The sequence below is a fragment of the Nipponia nippon genome, unplaced genomic scaffold, assembly GCF_047370975.1.
Source record: "Nipponia nippon isolate SJK-2023a ecotype South Korea unplaced genomic scaffold, ASM4737097v1 scaffold_5, whole genome shotgun sequence".
Lineage (NCBI taxonomy): Eukaryota > Metazoa > Chordata > Aves > Pelecaniformes > Threskiornithidae > Nipponia > Nipponia nippon.
In genome coordinates this window covers 39,230,971-39,249,247 of record NW_028262369.1, presented here as the reverse complement: position 1 = coordinate 39,249,247, position 18,277 = coordinate 39,230,971, and the positions used below count along the sequence as shown (strand labels likewise).

The window sequence follows — 18,277 nt, the reverse complement described above, 5'->3', positions numbered from 1 at the left end:
TCGCATGCAAGTTAATTCTACCCTCTGTTTCCATAATCACTGCGTCTCTTCCTCCTATAAACACAGGAACTTGGCAGCAGTTCTTGGAGACAAGAACAGTAGTTGCTAACATAGGAAGGGTAATGCCAACAATGAGGCATTATTTCCAAGAAACTACAACAATCGTAGCATGAGGAAGGCTGCGCAGTGGACAGACACTTCAGCTACTCAAACCCAATTCTTAGCTTCAGTAAGAAATCTCCCCATAGGAAGTCCAATAAAGGGAGCAGTGTAAGTTGCATTTTATTCGACAGAGGTGGATTTGGTACATGTTATATCTTAATTTTCCATTCTTCTTGTTCAGACATGTTGAGTGTACAGGTTTCCCATTTTTTAGTCAAGAAAGAAAAACACATCGCACAAAGCAGCTGCATTCAACAATACAAGATCATTATTCACTTGAAGACTAGAAATGTGCCCAGAACTTTTTCAGTCATTCAGTATGCTAAAATATAGATAATAAAAAGAGTTAGTTACTGTTTAATGGTAAAATACATTAAAAAAAATCAGGTGAATCTAGAATGAAAACTCATCACTTCCTTCAGTATGGCACCACTCTGTTGTTTCATTATAAATCTGTAAAAGGCACCACACATTAAAACTGTAAAGCAAGGGAGAAAACAAAATCAAGCAACTTTCCATGATTTTCTTTCTGTACAAATACATATATATCTTAAGGCAGGTGTTTTTATGTGCAAAATACAAGTATACAGGTAAAACCAATGTTGGTATCATATATTCTCATACTCACTTCTTCTTTTAGCAGTAACATTGGTGTCCAAATGTACAGTACATTGAAAACACTTTTCTCTAACAGAGCTCAAAATAGAAGGCAGGCTGGAAATATGGCCCTGATAACAATTAGTTTTTAAATCTGAAGAGCTTTTATGTAGACCCCTTAAAACATGTACAAAGAGTCATTCTCTTTTTCTTGTTGTCTCTTCCTTTAGAAAGGTCCATATCAACTTGTTCACTATGTCAGGTTGATCCTGCTGGAGCCAATGACTGGCTTCAGACAAAATAGTTAATCTGAAATGATTTTTAACATAAATCCGTGTAATTTCTGCCATCTCAACTTCCATAAAAGCATCTCTTTCTCCCCATAACAGCAGGGTTGGCATGATGACTTCATGGTGCTGCAGAGGTAGGCAGCTTTAAAAGTAAAACACACTTAGTTAGGTCTTTTTTTTTTACAAAAATCACCAAGACAGATTTCAGTCAACTTAGCTTCTGAAATCAACACAGTGAATCTCATTGCAAGCTTTCTAGGTTCCAAGGTATCTTCTGCAATACCAAGGAAACGCTTCTGTGACTCAAAGTCCTTTAATTGTTTTTAAGGCCAGTAAAATTGTTAGAAGATACTTTTCCTGTAACGTGTCTGTAATTAGCAGTTGATTGCAACAGAGGTCTTATTTTTGGAACATGAATGATGTTTCGGCATGGCGCACAGCTCAGGAGCCCCATAATCTCTGTAAAAGGGATTGTAGAACAACACGGCCAGAATTTTGCAGATCAGTGGCTTTCCCTTGGTTGATGAATGCTAAGGCAAATTTCTGAATGTGCATTGCTTACTGCAAGTAGGTTTTGATGAAATATGATGCTTTGAATCACATTTAGACCACAGTGTTCAAGGCATCTACCTACCCGACTAGCCAAACTGCCTTGCCAAAAAATGGTTGTCTGGGAAATGGCACGCTGCCCTTTTTGGACAATACGGAAAATACCAGCTAGCATGTTTCAGACCTGCTCAAAATTAAATATCATGTAGTACAGGTAAGAAAAAAAATGTCTGTAGAAAAAGATATTCTATAGAACATTGATGTCTGAAGTACTGAACTGAAGTCAGTATTACATTCACTCATCTGAAATTCATGCTAACGTTCCAAGTGCATCAGAGTTCCCTTTACAAAGAGCTACAGTCTGTTTTTGAAGGCCTCGGAGGTGTAGGTATCTACATCTGTATGCAGTGAAAGAAAACTGTTCCTTAAAAATTTGCCTTTCATGGAGTCATAATCTCTTTAAAACTGCAACATCACAACCCAGAGCTTTGGCAGACTCGAAAGCATTTAAAGATAAATACATTATAAGACATTTTATTGATCATTTGAAGAAAAGCCCTTAGAAAGTAAAATGTTAATAAAAATTATAACACCACAATGGCCTATTTAAACTTTCAGTAAAAACTTATTTTTTTTTCTTAATACAATTATTTTAAATGGAATATTTTATAAATATTTCCTCCCATTACAGGTAGACATTAGGAACGATGCAGGTAGCTAGAAATGAAAGACTGTTTCAACATAAACCGTATTAACCCACCAGGAGTTATTCCAGCTCATCTATTTCAGAGATGCTGAAAAAATTATCTAATTTATGCTTGAATTGCTTAATCATAGCCACATATTTTAACAGACTAGCTGTGACAATCCAAAATAGATTCCATCTGATCAGATACAAATCTTTATTATACTAATGCTCAAACATTATTATTTTAAACCAGTAATGTATAAAAAAGATTTTCTGAACAAACTTTTATTACAAACCTAAGTGCTAGGTTGAAACTTAGGAGTTAGTTAAAAGACTATGCTCTGTAAAAAGGGAAAGACAAAGAAGACGGCATGCATTAGCTTAAGATAAGACAAAGAAATTTAGACTCTGAAGACATTCCTCCTCTCTACTTATACATAATGTCAAGAAATATTAATAAAAGGTTGCTTTAAATAATAATTTAATTTCATTTTGATTGATGAATTAGGAAAATTCTTAAAATGGCTTTTGTAGCAGTGGATTTAAAATCTCATTTTTCAAACAAACTGACCTAACCACTGAACCATGGCTTATTCATAGTATCAGTTTTAAAAATTGATAATCTGATGATCTGATTCAGTGCATTTAGACTAATCTCTTTACATTTTAAATCCAGTATCCTGGATCTCTTCACTATTTATATGTGTATTTTTTCACTACTGTAGGGTTTACTAATATTCTTTTGTGGCTAAGTGCCATACAAGATTTGTAGCCTCACTTAGGAAAGCTCTACCGGGCTTTTTACACACACTGCATAGATAAACAACCTATCATTTTTCATTGCCTATGAGCTACGCTATATTTCTTTTCAGTCTGGAATATGGCAAATTATATCATGCCTGAAGTTTCTAGAAATCTGCTTTAACAAGGATTAACACACAGATTTCACTTTTAGAAAGGGAAGTTCCACTCGTGAAGTTTAAGTCTTTGAAAAACAGACTCAGACCTTCATACAGCACTGTTAGTTGACCAGCAGTTTTTCTGTAAACAAATCCTGAAGTACTTCTTAACTGCTATAAGAGAAGTAATCCCATTTTCCAAAAAATGGCATACGAGAAGAAATTCAAGCTTCAACTGCTTACCCATCTCTCAACCAAGCATGATACAAAAAGCTTTACGATTTTTATTCCAAAAGTGTTTGTATCTAAAGTATAGTGAAGGGAATGACTGTCATGTTATTTATACAAGGATGAGTTGGTGCTGGATGGAAGTAGGTGATTTCAACTACCTCTTTGGAAATAACTTTACAGAAAAATTAAGCTCTGAAGAATGAAACTCCAGGCAGATAGTAATGAGTGGGAAACCTTTAACACATGGGTCACCAGTGCCAGCCCACTGGGAGTTATGGTGAATACAAGTCATTAGCATCTAAGTGCTGCTCAATGGCTTATATGAGAGGAAGCGAAAATTTCAATCCAGTTTTAATATTTAATGCGTCACATCCCATCAGAATTGGTGGCAAGAACTGAATGAGCTGAAGACCAACCTTCTCCTTCCAGCCCAAAGGCCTGCTGCATTGTGGCTGATAGCACCTACAATAATATTCTCTGAATTCAGTACAGGTATACTTTCATTAGAAAAAGAAAGCAAACAATGCACAAATGTACACGTACACACACAGAGGAATTAATAGCTGTGAAGATACTTTCTGATTCATAACTGATACTAGGCTTTTTTTGAGCCTGAAAAGGCCTGAAAAAATAGTTTGAACACAGGCAACTCCTACATTCATCTCATCTGAATCCCACAGCAATTCAGCTATCACAGATATTTCACTGTTATTGTCAGAGAAGCATCTGGTTAATGTGCACACTCACTGACGCAAGGTGCCTGGCAAATGTAGCAAACGAGGCTCAGGGCGCTCATGCCTCTCCAGCTCCTCATCAGCCCTACCCTGGGGGCTCCTGCAGTGCAGTTGCAGGGGCAGGGAGCTGCCGTGCAGCCGCACAGCTCCCCGTTGCCCTTGGTCATCCCAGCTGATGTCATCACCTCTCGCTGCAGAGCTTTAAATAAATATACTGTTACCAGCACAGCCATCTCGTTTATTCCCCATTGGTGTCTGTGCTTGGTGTTACCTTGTTTAGAAGAAAATATACCATCTCTCTACTTTCTCGTTCCAGTTTCGTCTCTTAGCCTGTACAAGACAGCACCTAGCTCAGATCCCTGTTTTCCTCCCAGTATTTCCCTGCTGACTACTCTCCTGACAGCGACAGCATAGAAGGCACAGAAAGAGCAGTAAAGGTGGCACTAAATTTGGACCGGGGAAAATGAAAAGTTAATCCACTTCAAAAATCACCTGTCTGAGTTTAGGGAAGGAAAAGAATTGCAATTTTTAAAGCATATTGGGAAGGTGGTCTTGTGTTAAGAGAAGCATGCAGGAGATTTAGCACTGTTGGAAGACTGGAAGCAGTAAAGAAAAAAAAGAGTTCAATCCCACCCTTCTGGGTATAGTCCTTCAAGTTAGGGCTACAAGTCATAAGTAGAGCATACATAGAGTTAAAGATCTTCTAGCCCTGTTAGGTTTTTGGTAGATAAAAAGGGGGCATCAGTCTCTAAGGAAACCCAACTCCTTCCAGGAAAGTTAAAACCATTAGAAAACTGCTGTAGAAAATAAACTAAATATTAAGCTTGCAAAAATATTTCCTGTTATGATACTGTCTCTCAGTTTTAGTCTATGCATGCTCCCTCCTATACGTGCTTACTGCTGCCAGTGAGTCTGATGAGACCAATGCAGGAACAAAAAAAAAAAACAAGTTAAGGTTAGTTTTAGGCTTAGTTACAAAAAAACCTACCCCACCTTTTTTTAAAAAAAAAAACAAACAAAAACAAAACCAAAAAAAACAGCCCAAGCACAATAAAACTGAAGTCAGACATGGTTTTGTAAAGTTACAAGTGAAGGTAACTTACTTGGATGCCATATTATCTAGTAGTATTATCTAATAATAATAATAAGCTTTATAGAGCTTATTATTAGATAATGTGAACTGTAATGCAAACCATTAATTGATGTTAATTTTGTAAGTATTATTTAGAGAGGGATTTTTGTGATTGCCAGGGTTCTGGAATGAGGAAGGGTCTTTCCTTTATTAGATTTTGAAACAAAGATTTTCCATATCTGCACTCTGGTTGTGTCACTGTTTTGTGTGAACACCTCATACAATTCTCTTTGCACCCCACTGCTTGACACTGAATGCATGCCTTACCTGTTGAGACTTTTAGAAACAGATTTGCGTTTTTTCTTTCTCTTTCAGCAGCAGAAGGTGCAATAACACTTTTGGCCTCCAGGGGTCTCTAGAACATTTTACCGTGTTTCAGAATATTGTACTCACCTGAAAATATTTCTGTAATGATTAATGGGTCCAGTTAATGCTCCGGGTTGTGAAAAGACATAGAGATAAGCTTCAATATCCTCTGCTGTTAATCTGCAGCCTTTCCTTCCAATTCCAGTGGCCTGGCTGGTAAATAAATTTTTCAGAACCTACAAAAGGAAGAACAAAAAGCCACCACATGAGATAGCTAGAAAATGTGATTTCTCTCCTTCAACAGGACATATCTTTCTAAAATCTATTTATACATTGTTTAGAGTATAGTGAATGGTTTAAATGCTTTTTTAGAGAGCTATGTGTAAAGCACACAGTAAACTTATTTCTGATATAACTTACTTCAGAATAATCAAGTACGGCCAAATACCAGCATTACCAAGTCACTCAGTTCTGCACCCTGATCTGCCACCCGTGACAGGCAAAGGCAAGCGCAGGCACATCCTTTTCTTTGGGACGGACCCCAGCAGCTGAGAGGGCGGGAGGGAGGGTGATTCAGGACCTCCTCTGCTTGCTCTGCCCTGCGTGCGTGCAGCACTGGGAGCTCTGCACTGGGCTGTACGCATGTAGGATGCACGCCTGCAGCGGCTTTTTGCCTTTCTACGTGCTTGTACTTATTTTTTAAGGTTATACGAGGTGTTGGCCTTGTTGGTTCCTCAGGCAGAATTAATCATCTGGCTGAATCTGATGCCCAGACTCCCAGGCTGCCTGCCCTGTAGCAGGCGCTGAGGGATGAGAGGATGTCCCACTGCACACAGGAGCTTCAGAGAAGTCAGCAGGAGTTCCCCAGGCACCAAATGTGTCCCATTGGCATGGGCACAAGTAAAACCAGCTGACTCTCTAGGTGGAGTAACGCACTGTAGTGCTGGAGGTTAAAAGTATGTACCTGAACGCCTCCCAGAAATGCAAAAGCAAGAGTTAATCTCAGAGAGTCTATGTACTTACACCCTACTTTATAAAAATATATAAAGCCTGAGAAGAAAAATCAGAAAGCTCCGTATTTTTTCTAGTAATTATAACTACATCAATAGGGATCAACATAGGTGGCAATTCCTCCATCACTCACAGTTAAATATATAAACAAGAGCACTCATTTTGCTCACCTTGAAATCATTTACTGTAAACATGAATTCAGGAAACCATGGCATTTGGAAAAAGAAGTAGTAACCAGATTTAATCAATTGTGATGGATGTCGTAGAATGTATTCTGAAACAAAAATGCCCATGAATTAAAAATGAAAACTGATGACTCAAACAAAATTACTGTCAATATTACTATTTTTTAAACTTAAAGGAATGTTTGAAAAATATTACGTTAGAGCATGCTATGTGACAAAAGATGATTATTGTTTCAGGAGTAAGTATATGATGTGGCCATTAAAACATACTTTTTTAATGTGTTAATAGAAACAGTCAGCAAACCAGAAGCCTGCCAAAGATTAGGTGAGGGCAGTGACACTGCAGAGTTTAATCGCATGATAGGTTTTCACTTAGAGATCTATTTGTGTAGCTAGTCCAAAGCATTTTTTTCAGCTGTGAAATAAGAGGCATAAATACAAGTCTTTAAGTATTTCTCTCATCAAAGATGTGATGCACAGAAATCTGTAGACGATAATCCACTTACTTTCTAAAGACAGCATCAATCCTGTTCACGAAAGTATAGAATTTTTCTAACAGTTGTCTTCATGGCAATTTCAAGAGCCGTAATCAAGATTACATAGTGTCACTTTTTACAGACATTGGAGCATATATAACAAAAGAAAACGATACAGACAAATTTGCATTGTCTTTTTTTTTTTTTTAAATTGTAATTTTTTGTCTCCAATGAGTTGCAAGAGCCAACACTGACATTCAAATATCTAACTTTCTCAAAGCAACCACAGAATGTATGCAGGTATTAGGAAGACTAGAACCTATCCTTTACAGATGCAAATTCAGGAAGACAAAATTGCTCTCCCAACATAGGAGATAATATCTGAAATATTAATTCTGACAGTGAATAAAAATGGGTTTTAAAACATAGTAAACTGAAGTGTCAGCTATCTTCTAAGCTTTCATATCTTATACATTCTTAAACTGCATCACCCATTATATTTTTCCATAATGGACCATCATCAACACTGCTCACTTTACTTTTCTGCACAATTTATAAACTGTATTTTCATTTAATCCACAATAGAACAAAGTAGATCCAGGGAGACTTTATCAAGCTACAGAACAGATTGTGTACTTTAACAAACATGCAAACAAATACTAAGAAATACTATAATAAAATGTATTTGTCTTCTATACAGCCTGGCTCCTGTTCTCAGTGAAAATACTGCAAAAAGCTCCGGCTTGCTCAGGTGGTGGTGAACAGACCTTTCCTTGGGTAAGTGAGGCTTAACTACCTGGCAAATGTTCTTTAGTATCTTAGAAAGGTACCCAAGAACACTGTGAAAACAACATGTGTGAATGTTTCTGATTCCACGGTGGTGTAAGGTCAGATTTACGTTCAACTGAAATGAAAATTAAAGCTGCACTGAATATTCTCAACTATTTCTGGGGAAATGGGGTGACTTTTTAAATGGAAATACGGTAAGGTCAGCAATTGAAGAAATTAAAATTAGTGAGATACCACTTTTGTTTTAATTATGGAACGTTGATCTAATCCCCATGAAATGTTTTGTAATTCTGGGTCGTAGACAAGCTCAAAGCCTGTCACACAACAAGTTTTGCTAGTGCACCTAAATCTTTGTTTCATGAAGCTCACTACTAGTACATTCCTGAGCCTCTAGTAAGTAGCCTGGAAAGGCTGTCTTATTCCAATGAATATTGTACAAGATCATAAATTGTCGCTTGTCATCTAAATTGGGATTAAATTCTAATGTCTGATTCACATTCATACAAAGGCTGTTTTATGCAGATTTAATAACGCAGTGAGGCCTTAACCTAGGTGTAATGCAATATACACCCCTGTTCACGGAATTTTATTCTGCCAAAGTGGTATAAAACAGATTCATGTATATGAAAATTATGTTTGTGGACCTTCAAGGATTAAGAAAAACACAAGTAAGTTTGGTTGCAAGCACTGCCACTTCCTACAATAAATTATTTCCAAAAGCCAAATACCTGATACCTTACTGCTTCATAATGTACAGTCCAGATTGTGAGAGGCACTGAGTACTGGCAACTTATCTACTGAACATCTAAAGGGGCAAGTAGTTGGTTCTTCTTTAGCAACCTCAAAGCAAACATCATTTTAATGAAAATGCAGATACTCTGGATTAACAAAGACTGCTATAAAACTCACCTGTAAACACAGAGGGATGAGGGAAGTTAACCACAATCAGCTTAGTCACCATTTCAGGGTAACATATAGCCACTAACCAAGCGATCATTCCTCCCCAGTCATGGCCAATCAACACACACTTGTTGTATCCTACCACAGAAACACAGATTTGTGCTTTTATTTCAGTGGAATTTGTATCCATACAAATTATCACATACAATAAAATCATTATTGGGCAAAACAGGTGGTCCAGCACATTTATTAATGTAACTACTTAATACTGCACTGCTTCCATTACTAATGGCCAGAAAAAATAGTGCACTATTATAGTTAAAAAATTAACAAATAATTAAAATTATTTAATTGGACTTCAATTACACTTTAACTATACTACCTCAATGTTAAACTAACGTCACTCGGTACCCAAATGGTCACCCCATTCAGATCTTGGCCAATGTAGGGTCAGATATACAATTCAACTTGCAGTCTTTATAATGTATGTACGTTTGTCATGTTCAGGGAGTTTGGAGTTTGAAACTGCAGACAGAAAGACTGAGCAATCTCCTGAGCCCCTCCTGAACAAAACTAATCCTTACGAATTTCTGAATATGGGAGGTTATCTAAGCACTGAACATCATCATCATTATGCAAAAAGTGGGTGTTAATACTTAATAGCCTTATATATATATATAGCATATATATACACATGCACATAAGTACACAGGTTTATATACTTAGTAGGCCTGTAGCTTTTCTCCATATGCTGTTCTGATGGCAATTTTTAAAGTTCTCAGCATTCCTGTACTTATTCTTCCATCGATAAAAATGGTAATTTAACAGCAATAAAAGGGGGAAGAAAAATCATGACTGTGTTTTTGAAAGCCTAACCATTCCTCCTTTAACCACTACTGGAATACATACTATAGTGTCAGATACCATCACCCTCCTCATTGAGGATTGTAGTACTGAGCACATACACTACAAATGAAATGTATAAAAGCCAAACTGTTTAGAATTCTGACATAAATTTGAACACAGTTGTCAAAGCACCTTATAACCCCTCTTGAATAGAAATCTTCTGGAGCACTTTTGATATAATCAAGTTCTCCAAAAGAATTTACCTTGGGGTTAGAACAAACAAAGATAACAAGCCTCAGAAATACTTTTCCAAAAAATTTTAAATCCCTGTGAAACCGAATTATGATAAGAGCACTCCTCAGGCATAATCACGGCATTACCATGGAGATTAACACAATGAGCAAAGGTTGGAAAATATAAACACAGTGTGGGGACTGCCTGCCCAATCTTTTGACAATATTCAAACATCTGAAGCAAAGCAAATTCTAAATTCAAACCTTAGAACTGGAATCACTGCTTTACTATTTCTTCATGTGAAATGCAGTAAGTTGTTTCACTATTTATAGAGAATCCAGGGAATTAAAATGATTCAGAGAATGACCGTCTAATCCCTTGTCTTGCTATTGGTATGGAAGGGAAATACCCTTCACTAGGTGCTACAATTTATTGCCAGAACAGTTACGCTTCAAACTGAACTGGAAGGGCAAATTTTGCAGACTCGCTTCAGGCTCTAGACCGTTACACCGTGTATTTGCCACAGGGAGCAATGTGTCCCTTGTTCTCCCTTCTGTTCTTCTTACTGTTGTATAAGACAGAGTGATTCAGCTCTTGAGAACTAACTACTGTGCAGGAGTAGCATTTTGGGATTTTTTTTTTTTTTAATACAGCAGATGTACTGTCATCATCTTTAAAAAGCCCACAATATTTATTCTATCTTGTTTGTGCAATAAAAATGTCACCTGATTTAAATTCTTTGGTCTGCAAGTGCTATTAGACTCTTAATTCAGAACATGATTGACTAAGTGCAATGGGTAGGAGTAAGTGAAGACCTTCTGAGGGAAAAAGACCATAGGTTTGTACTGCTAGATTTCACAGCACATAGGGAAGATTTTTTTTTTAAACTCACGCTAGAAAATCATCTTTACATATTGTTTATACTGACATACACATCATAATTAGAAAACAAACCTTTTTCATTGATAATAGTCAAAAAATACGAGTATCCTTAGATTTATATCTATGCATAACTGTAATGTCTATATACTAAAGAGAATGCAGTTTAAAAAAAAAAATCAATGCTAGCTCTTTATGTATTTTTTTTCCTGGAAAATCAAGTAATCTATGAGCTGAGTAGTTCGTTTTCTACTAACGCACCTAGAGATTCCAAAATATCCTTTATATCTGTTATGAGGCAATCTAACTTGTAATTTTCTTTGTGAGAAGGAGCATCTGTTTCTCCATAACCTCTCAAATCCAGGGCCACCACTCGATATTCACTTTTAAATTCCCGCAACTGATGGCGCCAAGAATACCTAACAAAGGGGAAAAAAAAGTTGGAGTTATAAGGTCAAGCAGTATGATACCAAAATGCACTCAATGCTTTTTCTCCCAAATAGTTGAGGGTAAATTAGCATGGCTTTGTTTACAATGAGATTGTTTTTTTCTTTCTGTGGTAAGCTGATGGTCCTTTGTGGCTATAGTCGTTTTGTGCTCCCTTCTTGAATTCTCCAGTAAGGAAGTGCAGCTGCCAGAAAGGAGGCATGGCCAGAGCCTGGGTGTTTCAACAGTTCCTGGAGTCTGGCATGGTCCCTTTGCTACTAAGGAAGCAGGCATAAACCAGAGCACACAGATGACTATTCTGTTTTATCCTTAGAGCCATAGTATCATCAAAAAAGTAAGGTCTGAAAAGCTTTCTCTTCTCACTGGCTTGCTCACACACACATTTTGATGGAGTAGGGAAACATGCCTCAAGGCATGTTTTTTTTTTTTCTTTTCAGAAAAGGAATGTCAGATAATTCATACGCTAAATAAACCAAAGAAAGAAATACAATGAATAACAAATGAACTTGGTGAAGTTTATACGATTTATATTATGTACACTTTCATCTGTGTCTCTATACTACCAGAATTGCTCCAGAACAATCTCTCAATGCGTTGGTACTACATAAAGTATTTTGTTGCTTGTGTTTCTATGGAAAAGAGTGGTAACATTACACACATTAAAAGACATACAAAATTAAGAACTCAGGCAAAGGCCTGGACTATTCCTCATTCTGTAACAGTATGTAGTGACTAGATGTGTGTTATGAAGCAAAAGTAACAAGAAAATGGTGGGTTTCATCCTGCAAGAACTACCTGCCCTTCAACTGTTATTCAAACCAAATAAAGTTCAGAATAGCCAGTACCAAGACAGACATGGCCTTATCTTATACTGCAATAGAAAGATAGAAGAAAAACATGATCCTTCTAGGCATATATAGTCATGGCTGCATCCCTCAGTGCTAGGATCTAGCTTTTACTTCTGCTCTTGTTTCAACAATCTCAGATAAATGATATATGAGATTTGGATCATCAGCGATCGTAAGCGTGATGCACAGAATTCTACCTTAATTCAAACAGTGTCTAAATCAGACCATTGGCTCTTCCACTTCAGCTTTGCCTCCAGCCTATTAGGGATTTTGAACATAAGTAATATTACAGTAACACTCATTAATTATAGAAATTTGTATTCATATAAACAGAACAGTCAGAACCTTTTCATTTCAGTGCCATATAATGCAAATACAAAATTTAGCTCAGATCTCCAGGCATGAAATTTTTAAAGGCATTATACAATGATTTGGAAGCTGAATTTGCCATGGTAACTGTTGTAGCTATCCTATATACTTCAGTTAGAAGAAACGATCAGGCCCATAAATAAATAAATAAACTATTTTTTTTTGTTCCAGAAAATGTCTACTGGCTACCCTCATCTTCTGTTTTCACAACAGTCCATCAATCACCAAACGTCTGACCTACCAAATGGGCAGGTTTTATATTTAAAGAAATCCTTTTACCACATATGAACTGTAACTATTGGACAATTGCTTTGTGAGCAGAATTTGGAAATGTTGGTGAATGCTTTCATTTTCCTAAGATTGAAACTATTTTGTGACTTTCTGATCACATTATTTCTGAAAGGCAGCTTGTACAAAATTTAGCAGCTCACACACAAGTCATAGGTACCCAGCTGTCTCAACACATTATGCCCAATTTCAAATATTTTATTATTGTCTTTCCACAACATTAGTATTAATTTTCAAGTTCTTATGCATCTAAAGCACTTTGGTGCTTTAGTGCACATCTAAGGCTCTGGTGCATTATATTCTTAAGTGGTCTTTCATCTTCAGACAGTCTCAATCACTCACTAAGGTCAGTATTGTCTGGTTAGAATTGTCCTACTTATAACCTTGAGACACTTGAAGGCAGAGGATTTGTTACAATTGAGAATTGTACCTGTGAATCATATCCGTTTTGGCGGGGTTTTTTTGCTAGCCAAACGATACAAATTTGATGCTGCTTTAAATATCTGTTATCTTTAAATATCTCTTAAATTGTGACTATTTTATCTTGTGCTCTTAGAACAATCTCTATTCTTGCATAAAAAAAAGCTTCACTGATTGAATTAACAAACCAACATCAGCATCGGTAGCGTAACTATTTTACAGACTATTAGCATGTAGTCTTCTTTTTAAAAACAGTAATATAAACTATGCTACTGGTGGTCCCAGTGACCTACATAACCGTTTCTCATTCATTCCTTTTGAATGGTCAGATAATACAATATATTAACTGTCACTTAAAGCATGACTCACCATTCTAAACTCTAAGAATGGCTTTCTGCTTCCTGAAAATAATGTACCAGATCTCAGTAGAATATGTATATAAAATGCTAAATTTTCTGTTACTATTCGCACTGTAGGGGAAATCAGCCATAGTCTCAGCTCTCTTATTGTGTTAGAATATGCATTATGCAAGGTATGCATGTTTGCATAGAATATGCAACCCCCCCATCTAACTGTCTTTTTAATCAAAGTTCACAGTTTTAATCCTTTTAGATAGCAATTTATTATTAGAACAACCTACTTCTTTGAAAATTTATCGTAATATAAATATGACACTCTACCACCATCCTCGAGGCTGTTAGTATCTATAGAAAATTGCTAAGGGAAGCCAACTAACTGCTGTTTTACCTGGGTCAATTTATCATGGCATGACCTGAGGCCAGCTTGAAAGATCACAGTTCCAACAGTGGAGCCTAGCTCCATATCTGAGTTTAGAAAGGAAAAGGATCATTTAACTTGCTGAATTACTGGCATCACCACTTCCACTATACCCTTACGTTTTTTTCAGTGCAAGTTCTGTAAGCCATGCTTCACTAGTTAAGCCGGGCAATGACAGCCTGAGCAATTTGGTTAAATCATGAGACACATGACTGCTTTTCATTTTCATAAACAAACTTTTAGGACTGGGTTTGATTCATCATTCATCTTATGATGAACTAAAAATAGAACCTTTCTCCCTGAGTAGCATTCTGAAATTAGGCTGCACAATAGCCTACAGAACTCATAGTTCTTCTTTCCCCTCCTCCAGTTAAAAATCAACATACAGTGTTTTTAATAAATGCAGCAATCCATTTTGGACTTAACGTATAACGAATCCTCATTTTAACACCCTCTGCTATAATTCGTAAGTTTAGCCATATTAGTACAAATGTTATCCAAACAGGAAATTCATTAAAAATGAGCAGTTCCTTCCCAAAGTTTGAAGAAAAGTGTACATACTTGGGGAAAAATGGATTGACAATACAAAAAAGATGGTTGGTTTGCATCGCCTGTGGAAATTTTTTGTGGGTGCTGCAGTTAAAAAATGCTTCCATGGTTTGTTCCCTGCTAAAACTTCGTGCCATTAGTTGGAACTCACAGATACACAAAATGGATCACACTAGGGATACTTAAGCTGAGCCGATCACTCTCAGGTATCTTAAGCAGCCTCTTTTATACAAGAAAAGCACATGGGGAGTTTTACCAGAATTCTGGAAAGCCATGAAGCAGCAGCATGAGTGGTTTACCCCTTTCTCCAGCAGCCACATAGTGGAATCTTAAACCCGAATCCTAAAGTGAGAGAAAGAGAAGCGTGTTTTTATTGCTGCATAGAACTGTTATACTGGGATTTGAGAATAAATATGGTTTCAGACAATATTCTAAGAAACAATGTATTGCCCCTGAAAAAAATAGGAAATTGTCAGTTTTTGAAGCTGAAGTCTTCTGCGATTCTGAGATCGGGTATCTGCTACACCCTGGCAATGCCGAGTATCCCACCACAGCTGCCACAGCTTCTTCCAGCGAGGACCATCTTTAATACACGCCAGGCTGTGTTGACTATGTGCCACTTCAGCCATGAGCACGCTAACCTTTCTGACAGAGCACCGCCTGGCACGGTGACTAGGAAATGCAGATTATTGTCACAGCTAGCACCTTGCTTTCACGTGGACACCAGTTGTGTACTTTACTTTATGACACAGTATACTTTAAATGCGCTTTCAATCTTTCAGTTAGTTTGTAAGATCACGCAACTATTTAAAACTATCACATTGCATTTTGGCACAATAAAGGACTGCACGGATTCTTAAGAACCAAAAGCAATCAAAATTAAGTAACTAGAAAGCAAGTGGTTTTTGCTTGTTTTTACTGTTCAAGGTTTCAGACTCACTTCAGAAAAGAAAGCCTTAATGTTATAATCTTTCTGCCCTGTCTATAGTCACTATTTCTGAAGCACCTTTTAAGAAAATGGGTATTATGAGAATTACCAGCAGGCAAGTTACTTATTGTTAGCAGCGCAGAGGCTGAGCACTGAAATGCCATTGAAATGAATGGATGTACACAAGCTTACGCTAACTCAAGGTCAAATCCAGTAGAACTTAAATAAGCTGAAATTACGACCTAGAGGGTTTACTGAATTCTGGCACAGAAGCGGATACAGAAGTTGGGAAAGAGTTAGCTCACAAAATACAACATGCTGTTTAGAAGTCATGTGAAGGAAACTGCAGGAAGAAAGGCTGTACAGCTCCTGAACAAATATCAGAGCCTGCACCGTCTCTGCTATTTTAAAGAGGGAAGAAAACCTCCATGCTTTTGCTGTACATCAAGAGCTTGTATCATGCCAAGGACCACAAATGCATAGAAAAGGTTTTTCTTGCCAGAGACGCTTCAAATTCTCTGAGCTACCTTGGCACTGCTAAGACACTAACGAGCTATAAAACCATTAACTTACGTCTTGAAAGGGCCCTGAAAAGGGAACATCTAGGGTTTTTATACTCACTATGAATATAATAGGGACTTTTTGCTCAGTTCTGCCCAAAATTACACTGATACTTCTTCTTTGCCAATGAAGTTAAAGTCCCTAGAGGTAAAAGCATCTATGCATTTCTAAGTATTTAATGATCTCCTCCTAGTAAATCTTAGGGCCATTACATCATCTTCACCATTTTCCATATCACTCTGCCTTTGATCCTTTTATACTTAAAAAAGTAGAAGTTTCTCAGTTTCCTTCCACAGTTTCTCTTGTCAATTTAGTGAGTAGTGGGTAAGCCCTCCTCCATCCTGCTTCTTTCAGTTAGTGTCCTCTCGGGATCTACCTTCAACATTTTCATTTTAATCTATTTATTGCCTTTAAGCACATCCCCTTTATCCACACAAATTCAATCCCCACTTGCACAGCAGCAGTTTCAGTGTCACATACCCCGAACAAAGCCCATCCTCTACCTTTTCAGTTGTTTCTTTCTGCCCCCTTTTTTCCACCCCCCAAAACAGACATAGGATGTTGCCATCTTTTCTGAAACACACTTTTTTCTTTGTTTTCTTGAAACCTGTACAGATCTGTAGGATACATGCGTTTGGAAAGTAACCCATTAGCCTGCTGTTCCCCAACAGCAAGCGGGTTTCGTATTTCCCGAAACGAGCGATAGACTGTCGTACTCACAGCGATTTGATTTCCCCCAAAATGCTCTTTTCTTGCTGTCACACCCCTCGCTTCCCCAGCAACCTTCATTTACCGCTTGGTGCCATAGGAAAAAACAACATGGCACATGAGTAAAAAAGCATGCACGTGCCTCCTAATGATAGGAAAAAACCCCAAGCAATTAATAAGAAACTAGGAGGCTCAATAATTTATATTAGTACTGCTTGGCACAAAATCATCTGCACAGATCCCTCAGAACTGAGATCTTTGTGCTCCTTTTATTAAAAATAACACTTGACAAAATTTGCAGCGCATTCTTTGCTCACCTGTAACTACAAAAGAAACCAAGCCAACACAACTTCACTTGGAGCATTTCGTGGAGGAGCAAATCACAGGTAGGGATCTGAGACGAGTATCAAGGACTGCCAGCTTTAAGCGTCCAAACCTTAGAGACGGGACTTCTCTTTTTACTCTACGTTTTCCCTGCGACCCTGGTGCACGAAAGGAGCTCCCAGGTGCAACCGGGCAAACCGTAAATAAGAGAGAGGAGGGCGCGGGGAGCGGCGGGGCACCTACCCGCGCCCGGGCTGCGAGCGCCCGGCGGCAGGCGACCGCCTCTCCCGCCCCGCCGGCCCCCTGCGCCCCGGCCGGCCGGGCACCGCTTCCTCCCGGGGCAGGCGGGCCGCGCCCGGCCTGCGGCCCCGCAGCGAGCCCGCCCGGCCACGGCACGGCTCCCCGGAGCAGCCGGCGGCAGGGGCACGCAGCGGCGGGCAGGCACGGGAGGGCGGGCAGGGGTGCGTGTGCGCACAGCGGGGCCCGCTCCGCCCGCCCTCGCCCTCACCTTGATCCGGACGTAGCAGTGGGTGCCCAGGGAGGGGTCGTTGAGGCAGGCGGGGGGGTTCTCCCGCACCACCCAGCGGAAGGTCTCGCCCGGCCGCCGGCCGATGCTCCAGAGCAGCCGCAGCCCGGCGATGCAGGCGCACACCCCGCAGTAGCTGTACACCAGCGCCCAGAAGAGCAGCGCCCGGGCGGCCACCATCACCCGGCGGGCGGGCGGCGGGCACGCAGCCCCGGGTCTCGCCATCGGGCCCCGCCGCCGCCGCCGCCGTCCCCGCCGGCCGGGAGGGGCTCGGAGCGCCGCCGCCGCCAGGAGCCGCCCGAGCGGAGGCACCGGGAGCGGCGGCGGCGGCGCGCCCGCCCCGCGGCCCCCCGCGGCCCTCGCCGCCGCCGGGCACAGCGCCGCGCCGCCCGCCCCGCCCGGCTGCCGCGGCCCCGGCCGTGCCCCAGCGGCGGCCCGGGCTCGCTAGGCCGCGGAGGGCTCTTCCCCCCGAATATTTGGGAGTGAAATACGGAGAAGCCGTCCCTGGAGCGGGGGAGCGGGGCGGGCAGCGGCGCGCTCTGGCAGAAGTGCCGAAGGCACCACAACTCGCTCGCAGTGTCATTGCCACCAGCGGGGCTGGGGGGCGCGGGGCAGCCCCGCCGC

General features: G+C 39.7%; 1 protein-coding gene across 1 annotated transcript; it reads right to left on the bottom strand.

The window, feature by feature from the left end:
* Window positions 1-257: 257 nt before the first annotated feature.
* On the bottom strand, window positions 258-17,945 carry EPHX4 (epoxide hydrolase 4). The gene is made up of 7 exons (XM_087732269.1): window positions 17,636-17,945; window positions 14,863-14,948; window positions 11,170-11,327; window positions 8,959-9,087; window positions 6,770-6,873; window positions 5,676-5,824; window positions 258-1,191 (listed from the first exon to the last, which is right to left on the bottom strand). The coding sequence occupies exons 1-7, from the start codon at window positions 17,876-17,878 to the stop codon at window positions 957-959; spliced, it is 1,104 nt and encodes a 367-aa protein (XP_087588395.1). The 5' UTR covers window positions 17,879-17,945; the 3' UTR covers window positions 258-956.
* Between the last annotated feature and the right edge of the window lie 332 nt (window positions 17,946-18,277).